The sequence below is a fragment of the Pristiophorus japonicus genome, chromosome 16 (assembly GCF_044704955.1).
Source record: "Pristiophorus japonicus isolate sPriJap1 chromosome 16, sPriJap1.hap1, whole genome shotgun sequence".
Classification (NCBI taxonomy): Eukaryota; Metazoa; Chordata; class Chondrichthyes; family Pristiophoridae; genus Pristiophorus; species Pristiophorus japonicus.
In genome coordinates, this window is record NC_091992.1 from 115,235,287 (window position 1) to 115,256,628 (window position 21,342).

The 21,342-nt window shown below is 43.0% G+C and overlaps 1 protein-coding gene across 1 annotated transcript in view; it reads right to left on the minus strand.

Annotated features, from left to right (window-relative positions):
* Nucleotides 1-3,343: 3,343 nt before the first annotated feature.
* The window catches only part of sirt7 (sirtuin 7), a 56,688-nt gene continuing 38,689 nt past the window's right edge, over nucleotides 3,344-21,342 (minus strand). Inside the window, exons 6-10 of the mRNA XM_070857733.1 lie at nucleotides 18,065-18,163; nucleotides 15,012-15,248; nucleotides 13,908-13,988; nucleotides 11,626-11,732; nucleotides 3,344-6,742 (exon numbers count right to left, since the gene is read on the minus strand). Coding sequence (XP_070713834.1) covers nucleotides 6,574-6,742; nucleotides 11,626-11,732; nucleotides 13,908-13,988; nucleotides 15,012-15,248; nucleotides 18,065-18,163 — 693 coding nt within the window. The 3' untranslated portion in view covers nucleotides 3,344-6,573. The remainder of the gene's footprint in view (nucleotides 6,743-11,625; nucleotides 11,733-13,907; nucleotides 13,989-15,011; nucleotides 15,249-18,064; nucleotides 18,164-21,342) is intronic.

The following is a 21,342-nucleotide window of genomic DNA, read 5'->3' on the forward strand; positions in this document are numbered from 1 at the left end:
ACCTCAGGAGAGAGTGGAGGCGGAAGAGGCAGACGAGGAGGAGGAGGATGATGATGAGGACCTCGAGGAAAACAATCAGCCTGGTGATGGACCAATGCCCCCACGCCCCTCCGCAAGACTGGAAAAGCCCCGTGGGAGTTAAGCAGCTGCAAAACTCTTGCATCAGCAGCTCATAAATGAACGTTTTTCATGAACTTACATTGGTGACAGTTACAGGTGTGGAAAGACAACAGTTGTAGTTGCGTTACGTTTCATCCTTGCTTGGCCATTGTTTTCCAACAATTGTATTCATGTTTTACCTTATTATAAGACACTGCACAACAATTGTAAAATGCAATAAAAAGTTTTAATAGTTGAACAATTTCACTTTTTATTTTTTTTAAATGTAACACCCCACCCCAAGTCACCCAACAATAAATTCAGAAAAGAAGAATATAACAGAACAATAACACCTCCCTCCAGATCCTCTACCTCCCACCACCCCACCCCCGTGTCTTAGACCCCGTTTGAATCCCCGGGTAGCGGGGTGACCTCAAGACTTCCTGCTGTGGGGATGGGGGGGCACATGGGGCAACGGTGGCAGGATCCTCTCGGGGTGGTGGAGGAGTAAGACGTTCCTGAGGAAACGACTTCTGAGCAAGAAGGAAGTTCTTCCTCCTGACTCGCATCTGTGCTGGTGGTCGGTGGGACGGCACCTTGGGGTGCAGTGCCATCTCCCACCAGTCTCGCATGCCACAAGGCATGGATGGCAGCGATCTGCTCGCGCATCTCCCAGATCATCTACTGCATATCCTCCGGCATGCGAGCGGACATCCGGGAAATGTTCCCCGTGAATGCACCAAACGCCTGGAGGAGCTCGCGACTTATTGCTATGCTCTCCCTGCACAGTCTGGACATGCCCTCGATGCAATCTGCCAGTAGCGGTGTGTGCCAACCTCGCTGACTCGATCTCCGTGTGGTCGGCATGGGCACTGTACACCTTGGAGTCGGCGGTTGCAAGCCACTTGGTCCCGCTACTACTTCCGTCGAAGACGATGACCAAGTGCCCGCAGGTACAACATCCAAAGTGATGCAATGGCATCCTCCTCCCTTTCCATAACTTCCTCCATGGATTCGGTGGTGTCCTCCCCCTCCACACCCGTGGTGATGACACCTGTAAGTTGCCAGGGGAAGGTGCAGAGGTGGCCTCCCTTTGAGCCATCAGAGTTGTGGGACCTGCAAAACACAATTGAACTTAGAGCTTATTAGAACAGAAGGGTACAGATGATTCTTGCGCTGAGCTGCCCTACGTAGGAGCAGCACTACTACAATAAATGTGACCGAGAGACATTACAGATTAATGCATCATATGGTAATACATCGATGTGGAATTCACTGCCCAGAGAGCTGTGGAGGCTGGATCAGTTGGAGATACAGAATGATAAAAGGAGTGAAGGTTTATGGGGAGCGGTCTGGGAAGTGGAGCTGAGCTCTACATCAGATCAGCAATGATCTTATCAAATGGCGGAGCAGGCTCGAAGGGCCAGATGGCCTGCTCCTATTTCTTATGTTCTTATGTTGTTAACCTGAAGTAGCACAGAAGCTGCATGCATAACATGACATCATTCGTATATGATGAAGAATTGCGGTTACATTACTTTGAATTAACATTGCTTTACACATTACTCACGTGACGCAAGGGAGGGTTCTGCGTCACCATGGGTGGTGGCCGAGCGACTGTGTCTGCTGACCAGTGTCACAGTGCATTCCTCCAAGTCAGTAAGGATGGAGAGCTGGACAGGGCCTCCTCCCATACTCAGCCCGATTCTTAGATATCTTCCTCTGCAAACGTGACAATAGCATAGCATAAGCTAATTGACTTGGTATTATCATGGAAAGGCAACAGTTTCCAACGTTATATGCTAATAGGGTTTGCATCAACAATTGATGCATGTTTATAACAAAGATCATGATTAGGATCTAATGCTCACACAAACATCTCTACTACAATCTCCATTGAAGGGCCCCCGGGAATGGTGGGAATCAGGACCACTGGTGAGCTCGGCTACGACAGGAACTAATGTCCCAAAGTGTCGCAGGGCAGCTCTCCCCCAGTCCAGGCTGTGTCACTGTATAAGTGACAACAGCTGGAGAGACTGATACAGTCTGGGTAAAGGTGACCGGACACCTCAGTACTCAGTCGTGCCCCATACACCAACGTAACCCAAAAGGAGACGGTGCCAAAATTAGACTTAAAAGGGCACAGGTTCCAAGCCCTGTCCAGATCTTAGCAGGGTATATATGCCAGAACAACCAGCTTACTTTCAATCCAGGAGATTTACATATTTATTATGTGTATCATTACAATTTTAAATCTATGTAATACTTACACTTGCCAAAGCAACCAGGCTGTTCCAGTACTTGCGGCACTGGTCCTATCCCCTCACCTTGTTTGACGCCGCAGAGACCAAATCGGCAATCTCGACCCAAATTTTGCAATAGGCCTGGGGTGGCGATTTCCTATGCCCATCCCGGGTTAATTGGCCCAGAGTGCACCTCATTGACGAGGGCCTCATTCGCTTTGTCAGAAAAGGGCTTGGCCCTCCTCCTCCTTCCCCCACCCCCCTCCACATTGTGCCCACTCTCAAGACTATTTCAGACATTTTATTCTGCAAAAAGGCTCTAGCTAGCCCTCCCTCCCTCTGCGCATTGCCTGGATGACCCCATACCTCCCGAATCGCGGGAAAACTTTACCAAAAAAAAAGCATGCGCAGAAAGTCCGTTGCTATGGAAGCCTTGCCTTCCACATCGCTGAGGCCCATTTCGCATCGCTAGGGCCCAATCCACACCGCTGAGTCTCGCCAGGAAAAAAAAAAGCCAAAAGTTGCGATCTGAAAAATGGGCAATCTTCCAGCGATCCTGAAAGCTGAAACATGGCCCATTTTTGGGGCCCTAGTGATCTAGCTCCTTATATTCTCTAAATAGTTTTGAATACTTTATTTTCTCCCATTGTATTGCTTGCAGCTGTGCATCCTGGTTTTGTGTTGAGTGCAGAGGTCATTTCTTACTGACATCTTTATAGTTACTATCAATGCCTGTTAGTTATGAGAGGAGGAACTAAGGCAAGATTCCACATAAGGAACTCTGCCCATTGTCAATCCCATGAGGAAGCCCGAAATCAACAACTCACTATATGGGAAGTGCAATATCAGCTGAAGCAGTTAATCAAAACTGAATATCTCCAAAATAGATTCACATTACGCAAAACGACATAAATATCACTATCAGACAGCAGATTGCGCAGCTAATGTAGATTTTTTTCCTAGTGATAACAGGACTAATTTACACAGAATAAAAATACAGGCTCTCCACTTAGGATTGTTTATTAAAAAAATGATTACAGTTCTGTTGTAATATGATTGACAACTTATATCAAATAAAGTGCAACCACAGATGGACTGTTCTCTACCAGTGAGTCATCAATTGTATGTTCATCTCCCAGCAATATTACCAAGATCTCTTGAAATACCATTGTGCAAAGTTCTGTTTGGGACTCTATAGGCATACAGCATTTGACAGATCTGAAAAATGTTATCCATGCAGGTGTAACACAAGACAGGAGATCCTTGCAGGTGTAACACAAGACAGGAGAAACAATCACCTGACTAATGATACACAAGTAGAGAACAACCCAGGTGTTAAAATTTACAACCACATGTTTGAACCTCACTTTTTTTGCATGTTTAAAAGCACAGGCTGATAATGCTGGAGAGCTGAATAATTTTCATCTTTACATCACATAACAGTACAAAACATCAAGAATGGCATAAGGCAGTGGTCAAGATTTTTTTTGAACTATTATAAGTCAGCCCAAGCCCTGTCCTCAAAAACTTGGAAGTTTTTCTCAGTTTTTAACCTGAAAAGCCAGCCCTGGGCTTAATTCACTCAGCATTATTAGATGCAAGAATGAGTTTAGTGACTGCCAGAATGTCTTAAACTATCACACAGGGGGAAAAAAACTCAGACTCGGGTAAAAACAGCAACATCTTTTAACAAAACACACATCCTCCTACTCATTCACTGTCAGGATACAGCCATTCAATGCACTGATCACTGCCGGGATGATGTCACGCAATCACTATCAACATATTACCACTCAATGCACTCATTCACTATCAATATACTACCACTTTATCCACTCATTCACTATCAAGATATTACCACTCAACCCACTCATTCACTGCCAGGATACTACCATTTAATCCACTGTTTTTATTTCAGATTTCCAGCATTCGCAGTATTTTGCTTTTGTTTTACCATTCACTCACTTTCGGGATACTGACACTCAATTTGTTCATTAACTGTCAGGATCTAAACACTCAATCTATTTAACTAAAAAATGAAAATACCCGTTTTATACATGTCTTTACATGGTTTTGGTGTAAAAACTGATTTAAATTGTATTAAAAACAAACCTCGGCATTCAGTATTGTCTCACAGCTAATGGATTGATCCTGAAACAGAACTTTTTTTCATTGTGATTTGACATACTGCACAGACAGTATTATGAGGGAGAATCATTGATTTGCAGGCAATCACACGAGACTCTAGGATATTTACCAGTACTTTCACAGAAGCTGCCAGTCTCCTTGCATGCGGGTAAAGTAATTGAAGGTTTGGCACTCTCCTCTCTCCCCCAGAACAAACCGACTACTTCAGCAAAAAGTCCTTCTTTGCACATTTAGAACATACCATGTTCCAGTCTTGGCAAACTGCGTAACTGTGGAATGTTTTGAATACAAGGAGAATACTTCTTTCCCCCTATAGAAAATTATCTACATTATTACTTTAACGCATCTGTTGATTAGCAAGTGCAGCTCTATGTGTTGCAATATGTATAATCCCTGTTGTTTGATGCGCGATTCGGGTACATTAGGAAACTGCTGAGTAGAGAAAACCAAGGCTTACATTAGGGTGGGGCAGTCTCCCTGATAAGTATCTGTTAAATGTGCAGATAATGGTGGGATCATTTCAGGATCAATCCATCGATAGCCTAGCTTGCAACATCACAATAAACCGTAAACTAACATATTAGAGGCCTCCAACAATGAGCAAGAGTAGTAAAACTAGAAAAGTGACCAATTGTTAGAAAAATCCCTGTGTAGAAGAGGTGGTTTTGAAAATCCTTCAAGAAGTAGTCCAAATATGTAATAAAAGTAAACAAAGACATACAAATGGCATTGTAAATTGAAATATCTACTAGTGCAAAATATACTCAAAAGCTTTATTTTCTTCTGTTGTTTCTCTAACTTTTTCAAAATTTAAGATAAACCTTTCCGAGCACCACCAGAGTTACTGGCAGGTTTGCTGCTTTCTCTGTTCTGATGCCATTACTGATGATGGAAAGTGGCTGAGAGTTACTGTTCTGCAGATGAAATTAAAATTTAAGAAAAGACCATTGCGATTTGACACAAGCAAGTGCATTTGCAAAAGCTATTTCAGCACACAGCTACTATTTGTGTTTTAATGACAAGATTTAAGTCACTGGAACAGGTTTGAGTCTTCAAAAGAATCAAGAGGCTGACTTAACAGGGAGTCACTAATCAAGTTTGGTGAGACTTATTCAGATGACCCTGCTTTATAAAAAGAGAATTTGGTCCAGATTTTCTGCTAGAGTTACACTGGCTCTTGGGCATAACTTGAACAGAGTGCATTGGAAAATTATGTGCGAGCTTTACTGGCTCCCCACTTGTCCGCAGCACTTTCTGCTGGAACTGACGTTGGGCAACGAGTGGGGGTCATTTTCAACTTCAGTGTGGCGGAAAACTGGCGGTACTGTCTACTCTTCACTATGAAGTCTTGTGTTCTCATTGCAGGAAACCAGGGGCAGAGTGCATTTATCGGAGGTAGAAGTATACCCAGAGTATGTGCCTTGAAACTAACCTCCCCAGCAAAATTCTTCCGAATAGACAGTGAAAGATGAATTGTTTTAAATAGATGCATTACTTCACTTTCGACAAGAGCAATAAATATGGGGTGCTCCAGAGAAGAGATATTTTGTTTGTTCACTGGTAGTGAGTGGGCCCAAATCATATTTGGTTGCCTGTTAATGCTTTTTTGGCCAATGTCATCAGGAATCCTATTCAGTCCTTCAACTCTCCTTGATTTATATGGCATTTAAAACTACTTGCGTCTAGAATATTTTTGCTGCACATACTGAACATTCAGTAACCAAATATCAATTTATTTATCAACCACATATTAAACCAGGTAGGCTATTAAGTTTCAAATGTTTGAAATTTAGTAGCCCAACTAATATTGCGGTACCCTAAGGACTCACATTAACAGACGAGTTCAAATCACAAGCCAGTGGTCACAGGATGGTATTGTAGACCAACCTGATATATTAAAAGGAATTTCTAGGTCATGCAGCCAGCACACAGCCTACTGGCTCAGCATTCCGCAGTATTGGCATCAAGGATTGCAGAAATCTGCCTTTAACTCTGCTCCTTCCCCAAGGTGACAGAGGTTGCATGGAGAAGGAGAGGAAAAAAAACAGAAAAAATGTAAACAATGACAATCAGCGCTCCCAGATTAGACTTTCTTCTTTCTTCTGCCTTTCGCACAACCTTTGCCGTACCAACCGCCAGAGACAGTGGTGCCCACACCTCCTGGACTATCCTTGGTTAGTAGTTTACGACTATGACCGTCTTCTTCATCTGGCCTCAGCTGAGTAGCTAGACTGAAAATAGGATCTTTAGACCTTGAAGAGAATCAGGCACCACAGTTAGTCGAGATATTAATGGATAATGATAGTGTCAGTCCCACAGCTTCGTAATCTATCCTCAGCAACTATTATTCACCAACAAATGAGCATAAATACCATTTGTCCCGATTGCTCAACTGCTAAAGACAAGATGTAAATGTGTTTTAATGGTCAGAATCAAGTTAGTACTCTTAGCTGACCTCAGTCAGGGGCACTACGATTGTGCTCAATGCTCCCAGGCTATGGAGTGGACAATTTAGCCAGGGCTTTTGTTCCTGGCTGTTAGCTAAAGTCCCCCTATTGAAAGTGTTTGTCTGGTGAAGATAGGATGACACTCAGCTATAAAGCCTCCCCCCCCCCCCCCCCCCCCCCCCCGCCAGTGTCAATACTCACTATCGAGATCAGTGGTGGGCAAAATATGGCCAGCCCCCAAGGCATTCTATCCAGCCCGCTGGACGGAACAGAAATAGAACTCGAGCTGCACGTTAGTCTATCTACTTTTACTTCTCGTGGGTCAGAAACGAACCCGAACTGCAGCCAAGGAACACACAATCAATTCACAAAAGCGATTCTCCCAGGCCCAAACTTAAAAGGATCCTGGGCCCTAATGACAGACGTCCATACCCAGAATGCACAGCATACTGGAATATGCTCTATCCATATTAGAGTCGAGGCATGGCTGCTCATCTCCATGACTCTTTTACTGAAGAAAGAGACTGGTGCTTCGTCTTTCCTCTTCCGGTACCCAGACTATGACGGGCAGGGGAGCTCTCATCGTCGTCTTAGACACGGAGTGGATCCTGAAGGGCAAGCACTCCAGGTAATTGTAGCTCCGGCCTTGCAAAGCCTCGGGTTCCCGTACTCAGCACAATAAAAAGAGAAAACTCTTGCGTCGGAGGCCCCGCATATAATCACGTAATCGATCAATCATTTCCTTCATTTAGTAACATAAGATTTTACAATTTTACACTACATTTTGTATATTTAAGATAGTGTCTGACTATGTGAAGTTCTGTTTGTTTATGCAATGTTTGTTCCCTCTAACTTTTTTTTCATGCGTTGTCTCTTTAAAATTGCTGTGTGGCCACGCATTCGCAGCATCTCTTCCAGTGGCAGGAGCTAGTGAGCGGCCTGCGCGTGACCTCGCGATTGGTGCATGACCGCATGGCTTGGGGGGGGGGAGGGGGGGGGGGAAATTGGTGTGTGGCCCTCAACAGCTCACCAAAATTTGTTAAGTGGCCCTTCAACCCAAATAACTGCCCACTCCTGGTCTAGATCATACAAGATCAGCCACTTGGACGAGGAACCCTGTGAAACTGCAGCCCACCAGGACTAAATGCCTCCAGGAGAGAGAGATGAGATGAGAAATGGGGAGAAAACTGCCAATGAAAGAAATGAGACGTTTGCATGCTATTGAAAAATAGCAAATCCTTCAACCAATCAAGTTTAGTCTCCCACTTTATATAATACACTAAATTCTTTCACGGTATGGATAATCATAAGTTAATTGTTTTAAATAAAATCTGAAAAAGCCTTCAATTTGTGGCAGATAAAAATGTGTCACTGAGCCAAAGGAGGTGGTATTAAGAGGGTGAATAGGTTATTTTGAGGGGTTGAGAGAGGCAATTCCAGAGCTTAGGGCCTGGATGGCTGAAGTCAATGGTGGGGTGTGTACAGGAGGCCAGTGTTCATAGAGGGTTGGTCTCCTAATCTGAGGAAGGATGTTCTTGCTATTGAGGAAGTGCAGCGAAGGTTCACCAGACTGATTCCCGGGATGGCAGGACTGACATATGAGGAGACTGGATTAACTGGGCCTTTATACATTGGAGTTTAGAAGGATGAGAGGGGATCTCAAAGAAACATACAAGATTCTGACGGACGGGACAGGTTAGATGCGGGTAGAATGTTCCCGATGTTGGGGAAGTCCAGAACCAGGGGAGACAGTCTTAGGATAAGGGGTAGGCCATTTACGTCTGAGTTGAGGGAAAACTTCTTCACTCAGAGTTGTTAACCTGTGGAATTCCCTGCTGCAGAGAGTTGTTGATGCCAGTTCATTGGATATATTCAAGAGGGAGTTAGATATGGCCCTTACAGCTAAGGGGATCAAGGGGTATGGAGAGAAAGCAGGAAAGAGGTACTGAGGGAATGATCAGCCATGATCTTATTGAATGGTGTTGCAGGCTCAAAGGGCCGAATGGCCTACTCCTGCACCTATTTTCTATGTTTCTATGTTGTATGGTTGAAGGTGGTCACAGAGATGGGGAGAGATGAGGCCATGAATGGATTTAAACACAAGGTTGATATTTTTTTTAATGTAAGATATTCGGGCACCAGGAGCTAATGTAGGTCAGCAAGCAGGGGCAATGGGCGAGCAAGGAGTGGGATAGGATATAGGCAGCAGAGTTTTGGATGAGCTCAATTCATGGAGGCTGAAGATGGGAGGCTGGCCAGGAAAGCATTGGCATAGTAGAGTCCGGAGGGAACAAAAGCACAGATGAGGGTTTCAGTCGCAAATGGGCTGAAGCAGGGGCGGAGATGGGAGATGTTACGGAGGTGGAAGTAGCCAGACTCTGTGACGGAGAGGATATGGTGTCAGAAGCCCAGCTCAAATACAACACTGAGGTTGCAAGCAGGCTGGTTCAACCTGAGACAGTGGTCGGGAAGGGGAATGGAATTAGGTGGCGAGGGCATGGAGTTTGTGCCACGGGCTGAAGATGCTGGTAGAGCTGGGTGTTGTATGGAAAACAATCCCACGTCTTTGGATGATGTTGCCAAGGGGCATCATGCAGATGAGGAAGAGGAGGGGGCCAAAGATACATCCTGGGGATTCCAGAGGTAAATGGTGCGGGGTAGAAAGAGAACCCATTGCTAGAGATAGTCGGGCTACGATTGGATAGGTAAGAGTGGAACTAAACAAGGGCAGTCTCACTGAGCTGCTCATTGGAAGAGAGGCATAGGAGGTGGTTGACTGTCAAAGGCTGCAGAGAGGTGATTTTGGTTAGGGTTGTGGCAGGGGAGAAAACCAGATGGCAAAAATTCAAACATGGAGTTGTGGGAAAGATGAGCATGGATTTGGGAGAGGAAAGTGAGGTTGGAGATGGGGTGGTAGTTTGCGAAGACCCAGGGGTTGAGGGTAGTTTGTTTTGAGGACTGGAGTGATGACACGATTTTGAAAGGGAGAGTGACTACCTAGGGAGAGGAAACCATTTACATTATCAGCTAGCATGGGGGCTAGGAAAAAAGGTTGGGTGATCAGCAACTTAGTGGGATTGGGGTCAAAAGAGCAGGAGACTGAACTTGGAGCAGGCATGAGGGGAGATAGGAGAGAAACTAGAGAAAGATGGAGGAAGAAGCTGGGGAGGTTTGGCTTGATGGGCAAATGGGGAGATGTGGCAGAGGCAACTGAATAGATTATCTTAATTTTACTGCAAGAAATCTGTGAGCGTCTCACACTTGTTATTGGAGGCGAGGGTTGTGGAGAAAAGATGACAGGGGTTATCTTTGCTTCCCATCCTTTGGAGTCCACTGTAGAAGATAAGAAGGGAGCAAAAAGTTACAATTTGTACTTATGGCCCCAAGTTTCCACAGGCTACAAAACGGGCGCCCCTCTGAGCTGGGCGCCCGTGTTTCGCGCCGAAAACGGCGCCTGAAAAAAAACGCGCGATTCTGGAGCGCCCTGCAGCTCCATGGCAGCTTGGCGCGGAGCCTACCACTCGCGCCGATTTTGTAAGTGGGAGGGGGCAGGTACCATTTAAATTAGTTTTTTTCGTGCCGGCAACGCTGCGGGTGCGCGTTGGCGCACGCGCAGTGTGAAGGAATATTGGCACTCGGCCATTTTTGTGGTTCTTTGTAGCTGTTTAATTTTTGAACATTTTTTAATAAAAGCACATTGCCCTTCCAGCACTGAGGCTTCTTGCAGCAGTGAGAAGGCTGCAGGAGGCCTCAGAAGTTGAGGCAGCCGTTACCCGACGGCCTCCCCCTGCCGTCGGGTGTGGCTTCCTCAACCTCTGAGGCGTCCTCGTCCCCCTCCCCCTCCCCCTCCTAATTTGTAACCTGCGCCTGATTCTTTTTTTTTATGTGTAGACAAGGTTTTTTCAAGCCTACAAAAATCTTCACTTGCTCCATTCTAAGTTAGTTTGGAGTACGTTTTCATGTGGAAACTTTGAAATCAGGCATCAGTGGCCGGACACGCCCCCTTTTGAAGAAAAAATTCTGTTCCAAAGTGAAACTGTTCTAACTGACTAGAACTGCAGAAAAAAAAAATGTGGAGAATTGCGATTTCTAAGATAGTCCATTCTCCACCAGTTGCTCCTAAAAATCAGGAGCAAATCATGTGGAAACTTGGGGCCTTAGTGTCTTTAAAATAGACAAACATCCCAGGAGCAGTGAATGGTTTTGGCAGAGGAGAGCAAGGCCTGATAGTGCTTGATGTGGTTCAAGACTTCAACCCATGGACTTGAGGTGAAGATCGGGCCATTATGGGGAAATGACTAGGGTGGGAGAGATCACAAAGACATCAAATATGAAGGTGGTGGAATGGTTGAGCAGATTGAAAGCTGCAGAAGTATCGTGGCGAGACGAGACAGTTGGGAGTTTGAAAGTGCAGTTATAAATGACCTGGAGGAAGAGTTTATTCCAGGAGCAAACATAGCAGAAAACAGGGTTGGAAGGGGGATGTGGGTGGTGAGGGATACAAGGAAGTGGTATGAGATGGCCTTATCTGTGATTGAGACAATGGGAGTAGAGGGGCCATGTGAGATGGCATGGTTGATGGGGTGGTCGTGAATATGGGTAGAAGAGTTTATTTGGAGAGAGGTGTTAAGGAAGGACTGCAGTGCAGTGAAATCAGGAGAAATGGCAAGGTAAATTCCCGTGTATACCTGTCGTAGTGCGGAATTTCAAGACAAAGTTCTTCCAATAGCAGTTGCATGACATCATCACATTTTGCATGGATCTTCAGGGTAGCTAAATCATCCTTTGGTGTCCACTGCAGAAGATAAGGGAGCAACAAATTACAACTTATACTTTAAAATGCCCCAAGGTACTTCACAGTTGTGGATCAGACCAAAATAGGAAGGACGTTATGATAGGCAACAAGAGTAGATGATTCAGGGAATGTACAGTAGACCAAAGTTGGAAGAGTGGAGAGTGCAGGCCTGGGCATAGGATCTAAGGAGGTTGCAAAGCTAGACAGGAGAAGGGTCATGGAAGAATTTTATGATGATGATTTTGAAATTGATGCACTAAGGGATGGGAACCAATGGAGATCAACAATAACTAGGGTGACAGACAAGGAGATTTTGTTTTGGACAGGATGCAGGTGCTGGAGGTTTGGATGAGTGGAGTTTATATAGGGTGGAGGTCAGGAAGCCAATGAGAAGGTCGTTGGACAACTCTAATCTGATGGTAACAAAGGTGTTGATAAAGGGTGTGGGGTGTAAAACTTAGTTCAGAGTCTAGCAGGTCACCGAGGTTGCATATCATCTAATTCAGCCCGACTGGGCATACAGAATAGGGGATGGAATCAGGGGGACTAGGACTCAAATGTTTATGGCTGGGGCCGAGCAAGGTGGTTTTAGTCTTGCCAATGTTAAATTGCAAGAAATTCTGGCTTATCCATAATGTGATGCTAGACAGGCGGTCCAAAAGCAGTGACAGATGAGGCATAGGAGGGGTCAAGGATAAAACTCTGGTGCATGCTAGAGATTATCTGCAGATAACACAGTTGTGTGTGCCATTTTGCAAGTGGTAATCAGCATTCAAATGTAATCAACAAAATGAAACTTGCTGGTGTAAAGTAAATCAGGAATATATTCTGCCGTTTAATGTCACTACTGCTTAATTTACACAAAGACAGGTCAAGCACAAAGACCAATTCTTTGTCACAGACAGAATTTTACTTCGTCACAAGGAAGTTAGACTCAGCATGAATTGAAATCAAATGTTTAACTCATTCCAAGTCCAAGTAGTTGATTATTTAACCCATTAATAAAATATTCAACAGATCATGTCATTTATTGTGGATTGGCTTCATTTCATGTATGACTGAATGGCAGGTTTCCTGATCCCCGAGGCTCCGTTACAATTTCAGCTGTGTCAGTGGGCACATAACCAGTCTTAAACATAAAGGCAAAAGCAAAATACAGCAGATGCTGGAATCTGGAATAAAAACAGAAAATGCTGGAAATCTCAGCGGGTCAGGCAACATCTGTGGAGAGAAAGCAGAGTTAACGTTTCGGGTCGATGACCCTTCGTCAGAACTGCAGTGTGTTTGGAAAGAGCAGATTCTTTAGTACTGAAAGGGGGAGGGGAAGAACAAAAGGGAAGGTCTGTGATAGGGTGGAAGGCAGGAGAGATGAGAGAGAGATAAAAGGGAAGATAGCCATTCACACTATCTTGACTAATGTTTTTCTAACTCCTGGCATTACCATTTCAATTCGGCCCATCATCCCTTTTGTCTCTAATCTCTCCTGCCTTCCACCCTATCGCAGACCTTCCCTTTTGTTCTTTCTTCCCCTCCCTCTTTCAGTGCTCATTAAGAATCTGTTCTTTCTGAACACACTCCAGTTCTGACGAAGGGTCATCGACCCAAAACGTTAACTCTGCTTTCTCTCCACAGATGCTGCCTGACCCGCTGAGATTGCCAGCATTTTCTATTATTAAACATAAAGGCATTGTCACATAGCATGTTTTTTTAAATCTCAATACACCTGTGAAGCACCTTGGGATGTTAAAGGAGCTATATAAATACAAGTTGTTGTTGTTTTTGGAAAAATCAAAGTTGACAATCACTTTTAATCTAATCTAATCAAAAAGGGATTTAAAGAAAGGGAGAGATAGGGTATGGTACCATAGCTGTTACGTTACTGGATAACAAATCCAGAGTTCTGGACTAATAATACAGAGAATGAGAGTTCAGATCCCACCATGACAGTTTGAGAATTTAAATTCAGTTTAAAAAAATCTGAAAATAAAAAGCTGGTATCAGTAAAAATGACCACAAAGCTGTCAGTTCATTAATGTCCTTTACGGAAGGAAATATGCAATCTTTATCCAGGCTGGCCTATGTGTGAATCCTGTACCACACCAACGTAATTGACTTAACTGCCCAATGAAGTGACACTCACATCATGAGAATGAATTTTTAAAAACTGGTTCTTACCTGCAGATTTACTATGTACAGTTTTGGCCTTTTGTGAGGTACTCTGCTCATACACCAAAGACATGCATACTTTTTAAGAATCTGTAATAAAGAAAGTGTTGCTTTGAATAAAAACAGCTTGATGGAGCTTGCTCACAATTTAAATTCGGATTGCAGGCAGAATAAAAATTCAGATTGTAAGTAAAGTAAAAATGTGAAGCTATTTACACAATAAAGCAATTTCAACAAAGATGAGAGTCAGCATTGTGAACTGGCAGAATGTCCGATGTGCCAAAATCCAAACTCACTTAACAGATATCCAATGTATCTGCTCTCCTCAGGCACATACTTTGGGAGCAGAATACGGTCTTCTTACTCATGGGTGTTGGGTTTAGTGTCTAGAAGTGTCCTCCACTGACTGGGTTTAAAACCAGCTTCCAAGAGTTCCAGAAGTTAACACTCAGACCACAAAGATGGTCAGTGTTGGAAAAAGAAAGGTAGCATGTGATGGTATTGTCCGATTCGTGTTAAAGCATACTATTGGGGCAGAGTGTTTCAATCTGCATCTAATCTAATCTGGCAACGGCTGTTTGCAATCCTTCACAATGATATCCCTCACTTGGATGAGTGCAAAAAAAAAACACAATTGTATAGAAAGGATGGTCACTTCAATATCTGGGAGCTGTAAATAAAAGGGTCCTGCATAGTCAGTAGTTACATTTCTGCATCAATATAAAAATACTAACAAGATTGGTACTTTAAGCTTGTTTCCAATATTCTTTTTACTTTGTATTGTACAATTTACAGAATATTGCTTCTTAGCCTTTAAATATAAAAATTACAAGTTGCTGTTTTCAACGTGTTAAATCTTTTAACATAGCATTTCTACAATTATTAATATTTTTTAAAAGGTTACTAATTTTGAATTATATGGAGATTACTGTGAATTCCAGTCCATTACTCACAGCTTTACTTATCTTTTATAGCCATCAACGTAAGAAATTGCTAGAAATTTTTATTTACACAAAATGTACAATGGGGTGTGGCATGAGTATTTCAAAAGCAACCAAAGTCCATTCAGTATCTGAAGTGACAAAGGAAGTTTCTGCAAAAACAATGCTTAACCTTTAAACTGGATCCGAGACAAATGATGACATCAGCTTTCTTGGCTGCTTCGGCGGCTCCTTTCCAGTTCAGTGGCTGCTCCAGTGTTCCCTTTTCCCCAAAGTGCACAATTGTATCTCGCAGTTCATTGCCACACTTGTGACACTTCCTTCCAGTATTGTGTCTGTGCAGCGATGTGCGTTCCGTGACATCAAACAGACGAATGTATTCTCGGTTCGGAGAGCAATATGTGCAAACCTGTGAAAACCACCATCATTATGTAGTGAAATACTGACAGACGTCAACCACTTTCTGTCATTATATCAGGGAGAAAAAATTCATTCTAATGGAGAAGCTAAGAAACCATTTTAACGCTACAGGGGCATATTCATAAGACAACCCGGGCCATTGTTTTACAAAAGGACTGATAGTTCTGTGAAAACCTTGCTGTGGGGAGATGCCTGGCTACTGCTTTGCACAGTGGCAGGATTAAAATCAAGAGCTCATCACATGGGATCCCATCATTTCATGATGCAGTGTGTTGAAGCATTGTGATGGTAGGTAACCCTCTGACAAAAGTTGCCAAATAAATCTACTGCAGTTCAGATGGTAATTTATTTTGTTATTAATTTTAAATATAGTAGCCTTTTTACTTTGATATCCAAAGACCAGTGCACTTCTATTACATAGAATCTACAGCACAGAAACAGACCAACCTACCTGTCTGTGCCAGTGTTTATACGCCAAGAGCGTCCTCCCACCTTGCACCCAATATCCCCAAGTTTCCACATGATTTGCTCCTGATTTTTTAGGAGCAACTGGTGGAGAACGGAGTATCTTAGAAATCGGAATTCTCCACATTTAAGTTTTCTGCAGTTCTAGTCAGGTAGAACAGTTTCACTTTTGAACAGAATTTTTTTTTCAAAAGGGAGTGTGTCCGGCCACTGATGCCTGATTTGAAAGTTTCCACAGTGAAAACGTACTCCAAACTAACTTAGAATGGAGCAAGTGAAGATTTTTGTAGGCTTGAAAAAACCTTGTCTACACATTAAAAAAATCAGGCGCAGGTTACAAATTGGGTGTCGGGAACGAGGTGGGGGGGGGGGAAGGGAAGTCATTAAATTCTACAATAAATCCTTAGTTATACTTATACAAATATTATACAAATAAATCCAACCTGAATAAAAATTTATAAGCAAAGAAAAGATTAAATAAACCATGTTCCTACCTGTGTGAAAGTGCTTCAGGCAGGCCTTTCAGGCAGCGGTTTGCCGTCGAGACCGACCGACGGCAGGGGGAGGGAGAAAGCTGGAAGAAGCCTCAGTGCTTGAGGCAGCGGTTTGCCGTCGGGACCGACCGACAGCAGGGGGAGGGAGCTGCAAGAAGCCTCAGTGCTTGAGGCAGCGGTTTGCCGTCAGGCCCGACCAACGGCAGGGAGAGAAAGCTGGAAGAAGCCTCAGTGCTGATCATGGAAGGGCAATGTGGTTTTATTAAAAAATTTTAAAAATTGAACAGCTACAAAGAATTTGAATAGTCTCAAACAAGTGCATGTGTCCAGTTTATCACAGTCCATCTTTAATTACAGAATGCACTCCCTCACACACAGAAATATCAAGAAAATTAAAATGCAAGCCTTTGCAAGGGTTCAATAAACAAATTTTCACTTTTTCTGCAGCACTTTTTAAAATGGCCGAGTGCCAATGTTTACTTCAGACTGCGCGTGCGCGAACACTCCAACGCGCAGGGTTGCCGGCACCAAAAAAACTCATTTAAATTGTACCCGCCCCCTCCTACTTACAAAATCGGCACGAGTGGTAGGCTTCGCCCCCTGTGCGCCACGCCAAGCAGACATCGAGCTGCAAGGCGCTCGAGAAAAGCGCGTTTTTTTTCAGGCGCCGTTTTCGGCGCGAAAAACGGGCGCCCAGCTCGGAGGGGCGCCTGTTTTGCCGCGTGTGGAAACTTGGGGCCATTATCCCTACATTTCCTTCTCCATGTATGCATCACATCTCCCCTTAAATGTGTTTGTGCTATTTACTTCAACCACTCCATGTAGCAGTGAGTTCTACATTATCACCACTGTGTAAAGAAATTCCGCCTAATTCTTGATTTGATCTGGCTATCGTATAATTATGTCCACTTGTTCTGATCTAACTCAAGAGGAAACAGTTTCTCCACATCCACCCTATCAAACCCCTTCATAATTTTCAAGACCTCAACAGGTCCTCCCAAGAAAGACCTCCCAAGAAAGAACCTGCTCAATGTGTGTCTATAACGTGGAAAATCCCGAAGATTGGAAACTGTAAGTAGCTCAGTATTACTCAGACTTGAGAAACTCTTATTGCATTGCCCTTCTCAGAACACTTTGGCTCAAAATTTCCTCTTTTAAAGTAAGTCAACAAAAACGAAGGAAATGCAGTATTTTGAATTCTTGCATTGCAGAATTTTGAACATTCTGATGAGCCAAGCAACCCCCCCCTCAATGGCACAATCATTTTTTCCAGTAAGTAGCTGAGCCACGCAGACCAGGACGGTCCTGAGTTCAATCCCAATATGTGCTAAGTTAGTTGATCTCAGTCAAGTCATTGGCCTGGTCGCCATTCAGAGATCATATTGGAAGTGTGTGTGTGGGGACATTGAGTGAGGACATATTTAGGGGGAAAAAAATTCTAGCCCATTTTTCTCCTTCTCCTGAAGGCATTGACTCTTTACAGTTACGACTCATATAAATAAGGGTCACTTGGCAAGGTACTAAAGATGACCAGTAACTATGGCTCTACCCCAAGTAAGGAGTCAATACCCTCAGGAGAAGGGGAAAAATTTGACAGAAAAAGAAATTCCAAAAAATGTTGTAAGCTTTTTTAAAAACTTGCCACAGGAAACAAGGCATAAACTAAAAAAATGGCATCAGAAACCAGAACACATTTAGTAATGTCTGACATCAGCAACTATTCTCAAAAAGCAAAAAAAACAATTGTAAATGATGTTTCACATGGCTCCATCCTAACTTTCCAATAGTGAGATGAATGTTGCTATAACATTCTTAAGTTCCATGCCAGCATCCTCCGATACCTTACCTCTATGTACATATTTCCATGGAGTTCTGAAAGTGCCTTCCTGGGTAAACTGCTACGTAAATGTAATCCATCACAATTCTGAGACACCACATGTTGCACCTGGAGGAAGATATATAACAAGAATACTTCTAAAGCTGCGTTTATTATCTCACAGCACTTTGATCTGGTTATAAAAAGTGAGTGAAAGGCACTCAATCAAATGCCTACCTGAGTTTAAAAAAATATTTTAACAAAGTATAATGTTCATAAATCAATTTGTAAAAGGCAGGAACTAACCAATTGATTTACAGTGAATAAAAAGTGGCCCAAGACACATTCCCCCTCAACTAAAACTTCATAAGAACATAGGAAATAGGAGCAGGAGTAGGAGTAGGCCATTTGGCCCTCGAGCCTGCTCCGCCATTCAATAAGATCATGGCTGATCTGATCATAGACTCAGCTCCACTTCCCTGCCCGCTCCCCGTCGCTCCCAAATCTGTCTATCTCCACCTTAAATATATTCAATTACCCAGCCTCCTCATCTCAGTTTTAAATGAGCAGCCCCTTATTCTGAGACTTTGTCCCCTAGTTTTAGTTTCCCCGATGAGTGGAAATATCCTCTCTGCATCCACCTTGTCGAGCCCCCTCGTTATCTTATATGTTTCAATAAAATCACCTCTCATTCTTCTGAACTCAAATGAGTATAGGCCCAACCCATCTTCATAAGTCAACCCCCTCATCTCTGGAATCAACTTAGTGAACCGTTTCTGAACAGCCTCCAATGCAAGTATATCCTTCCTTAAATACGGAGACCAAAACTGTACGCAGTATTCCAGGTGTGGCCTCACCAATACCCTGTACAGTTGTAACAGGACTTCTCTGCTTTTATACTCTATTCCCCTTGCAATAAAGGCAAACATTATATTTGCCTTCCTGATTACTTGCTGTATCTGTATACTAACTTTTTGTGTTTCATGCACAAGGACCCCCAGGTCCCTCTGTCCTGCCCCATTTTGCAATTTTTCTCCATTTAAATTATAATTTGCATTTCTCTTATTTCTGCCAAAGTGGATAACCTCACATTTTCCCACATTATACTCCATCTGCCAAATTTTTGCCACTCACTTAGCCTGTCTATATCCCTTTGCAGATTTTGTGTGTTCTCCTCACAATTTGCATTCCCATCTTTGTATCAGCAGCAAACCTGGCTACATTACACTCGGTCCCTTCATCCAAGTCATTAATAGATTGTAAATAGTTGAGGACCCAGCACCGATCCCTGCGGCACCCTACTAGTTACTGTTTGCCAACCAAAAAATGACCCCTTTATCCCGACTCTGTTTTCTGTTAGTTAGCCAATCCTCTATCCATGCTAATATATTACCCGCAAACCCGTGAGCTTTTGTCTTGTGCAGTAACCTCTTATGTGGCACCTTATCGAATGCCTTCTGGAAATCCAAATACACCACATCCACTGGTTCCCCCTTATCCACCCAGTCCGTTACATCCTCAAAGAACTCCAGCAAATTTGTCAAACATGATTTTCCTTTCATAAAACCATGTGGACTCTGCTTGATTGAATCATGCTTCTCCAAATGGCCGGCTACTGCTTCCTCAATAATGGACTCCAGCATTTTCCCAGCAACAGATGTTAGGCTAACTGGTCTATAGTTTCCTGCTTTTTGTCTGCCTCCTTTTTTTAAAAAAAAAGGGGCGTTACATTTGCGGTTTTCCAATCTGCTGAGACCGCCCCAGAATCCAGAGAATTTTGGTAGATTACAACCAATGCATCCACTATCTCGTCAGCCACTTCTTTTAAGACCTCGGGTGTAAACCAATAGGTCCAGGGGACTTTTCCGCCTTTATTCCCATTATTTCATCTAGTACTACTTCATTAGTGATATGACTATTAAGTTCCTCCCTACCTATATCCCCTCGATTATCCACTATTGGGATGTTTTTCGTGTCTTCTACCATGAAGACTGATACAAAATATTTGTTCAACGTCTCTGCCATTTCCCTGTTCTCCATTATTAACTCCCCAGTCTTATCCTCCAGGGGGCCAACATTTACTTTAGCCACTTTTTTCCTTTTTATGTACCTGTAGAAACTCTTACTGTTTTTATATTTCATGCTAGTTTACTTTCATAATCTATCCTCCCTCTCAATCATTTTTTTTTTTTTAAAGTCGTTCTCTGTAGGCTTTTAAAAATTTCCCAATCCTCTGGCCTCCCACAAGACTTGGTCACATTGTATGTCTTTGATTTCAATTTGATACCATCCCTTATTTCCTTAGTTAGCCATAGATGGTTGTCCCTTCTCTTACATTCTTTCCTTCGCATTGGGATATATTTTTGTTGCGAGTTAATAAATATCTCCTTAAAATGTCTGCCACTGCTGATCAACCATCCCATACTGGAATCTATTTTTCCAGTCCACCTCAGGCGCTTTTCTGTGCTAGCTCAGGATTTCTCCAGGATTGAGGTGGTGGGGGGGGGGGGAAAAGAGAGGAATTAACCATTCTTTTACAATGTCATATGTCATGTGCTTCAGAAAATGTACCCATTAGATTGCAGGTTAAACTGCATAATTTGCTACATCCCATGGCTTCTTGGCTTTCTGATTAATTTTTTTTTAAGAAACTGACAGTTCTTAATAAATCAAAAAAAGAGAAAACAACCAGCAGCATTTCAGTAAACTGCAAGCAGAAAAATAGCAAATCAATAATTGAGGAAAATTAGATACATTTAAAATACCGTGGAAACTTTTATCAGTATGGAGTGATTTTTATCCTATGAGGAAGTGAGCACTGCTTACAGGACATAGTTTAATTGCATCATGAAAATTAATGAGCTATAATTAGAATTAACTGGTCATTACTGAATTAAACTGAACCATGTTGAAAGAAACAGACGGTAAATCATACCAACATAAACACAATGGGCCTAAAATTGAGGTCGGAGACTTCCTTCGTACGAACGCATCAGACCCAAAAAAAATCTACAAAAATACCCAGTGGTCTCGGAGGAACGCAAGATCCCGGTCAAAGGAGTAGACTCGCTATGCTGCGCACAGGGAGATGCTTTTCAGGTACGCAAGTCCAAGCTGGAGTCATGTTGCCCTGGATAACCAATCATGATGCCGTATTCTCATCGATAACAATGGAAACTCCGTTTATACGAGTTCCCATTACTATCAATGAGAAAACCCCCTAAAACACCACAGCATAATAAATAAAACACCTCACATATTTAAAATTAATTGAAATTAAATGCAATTAACTGTTTTGGGAAAAAAAA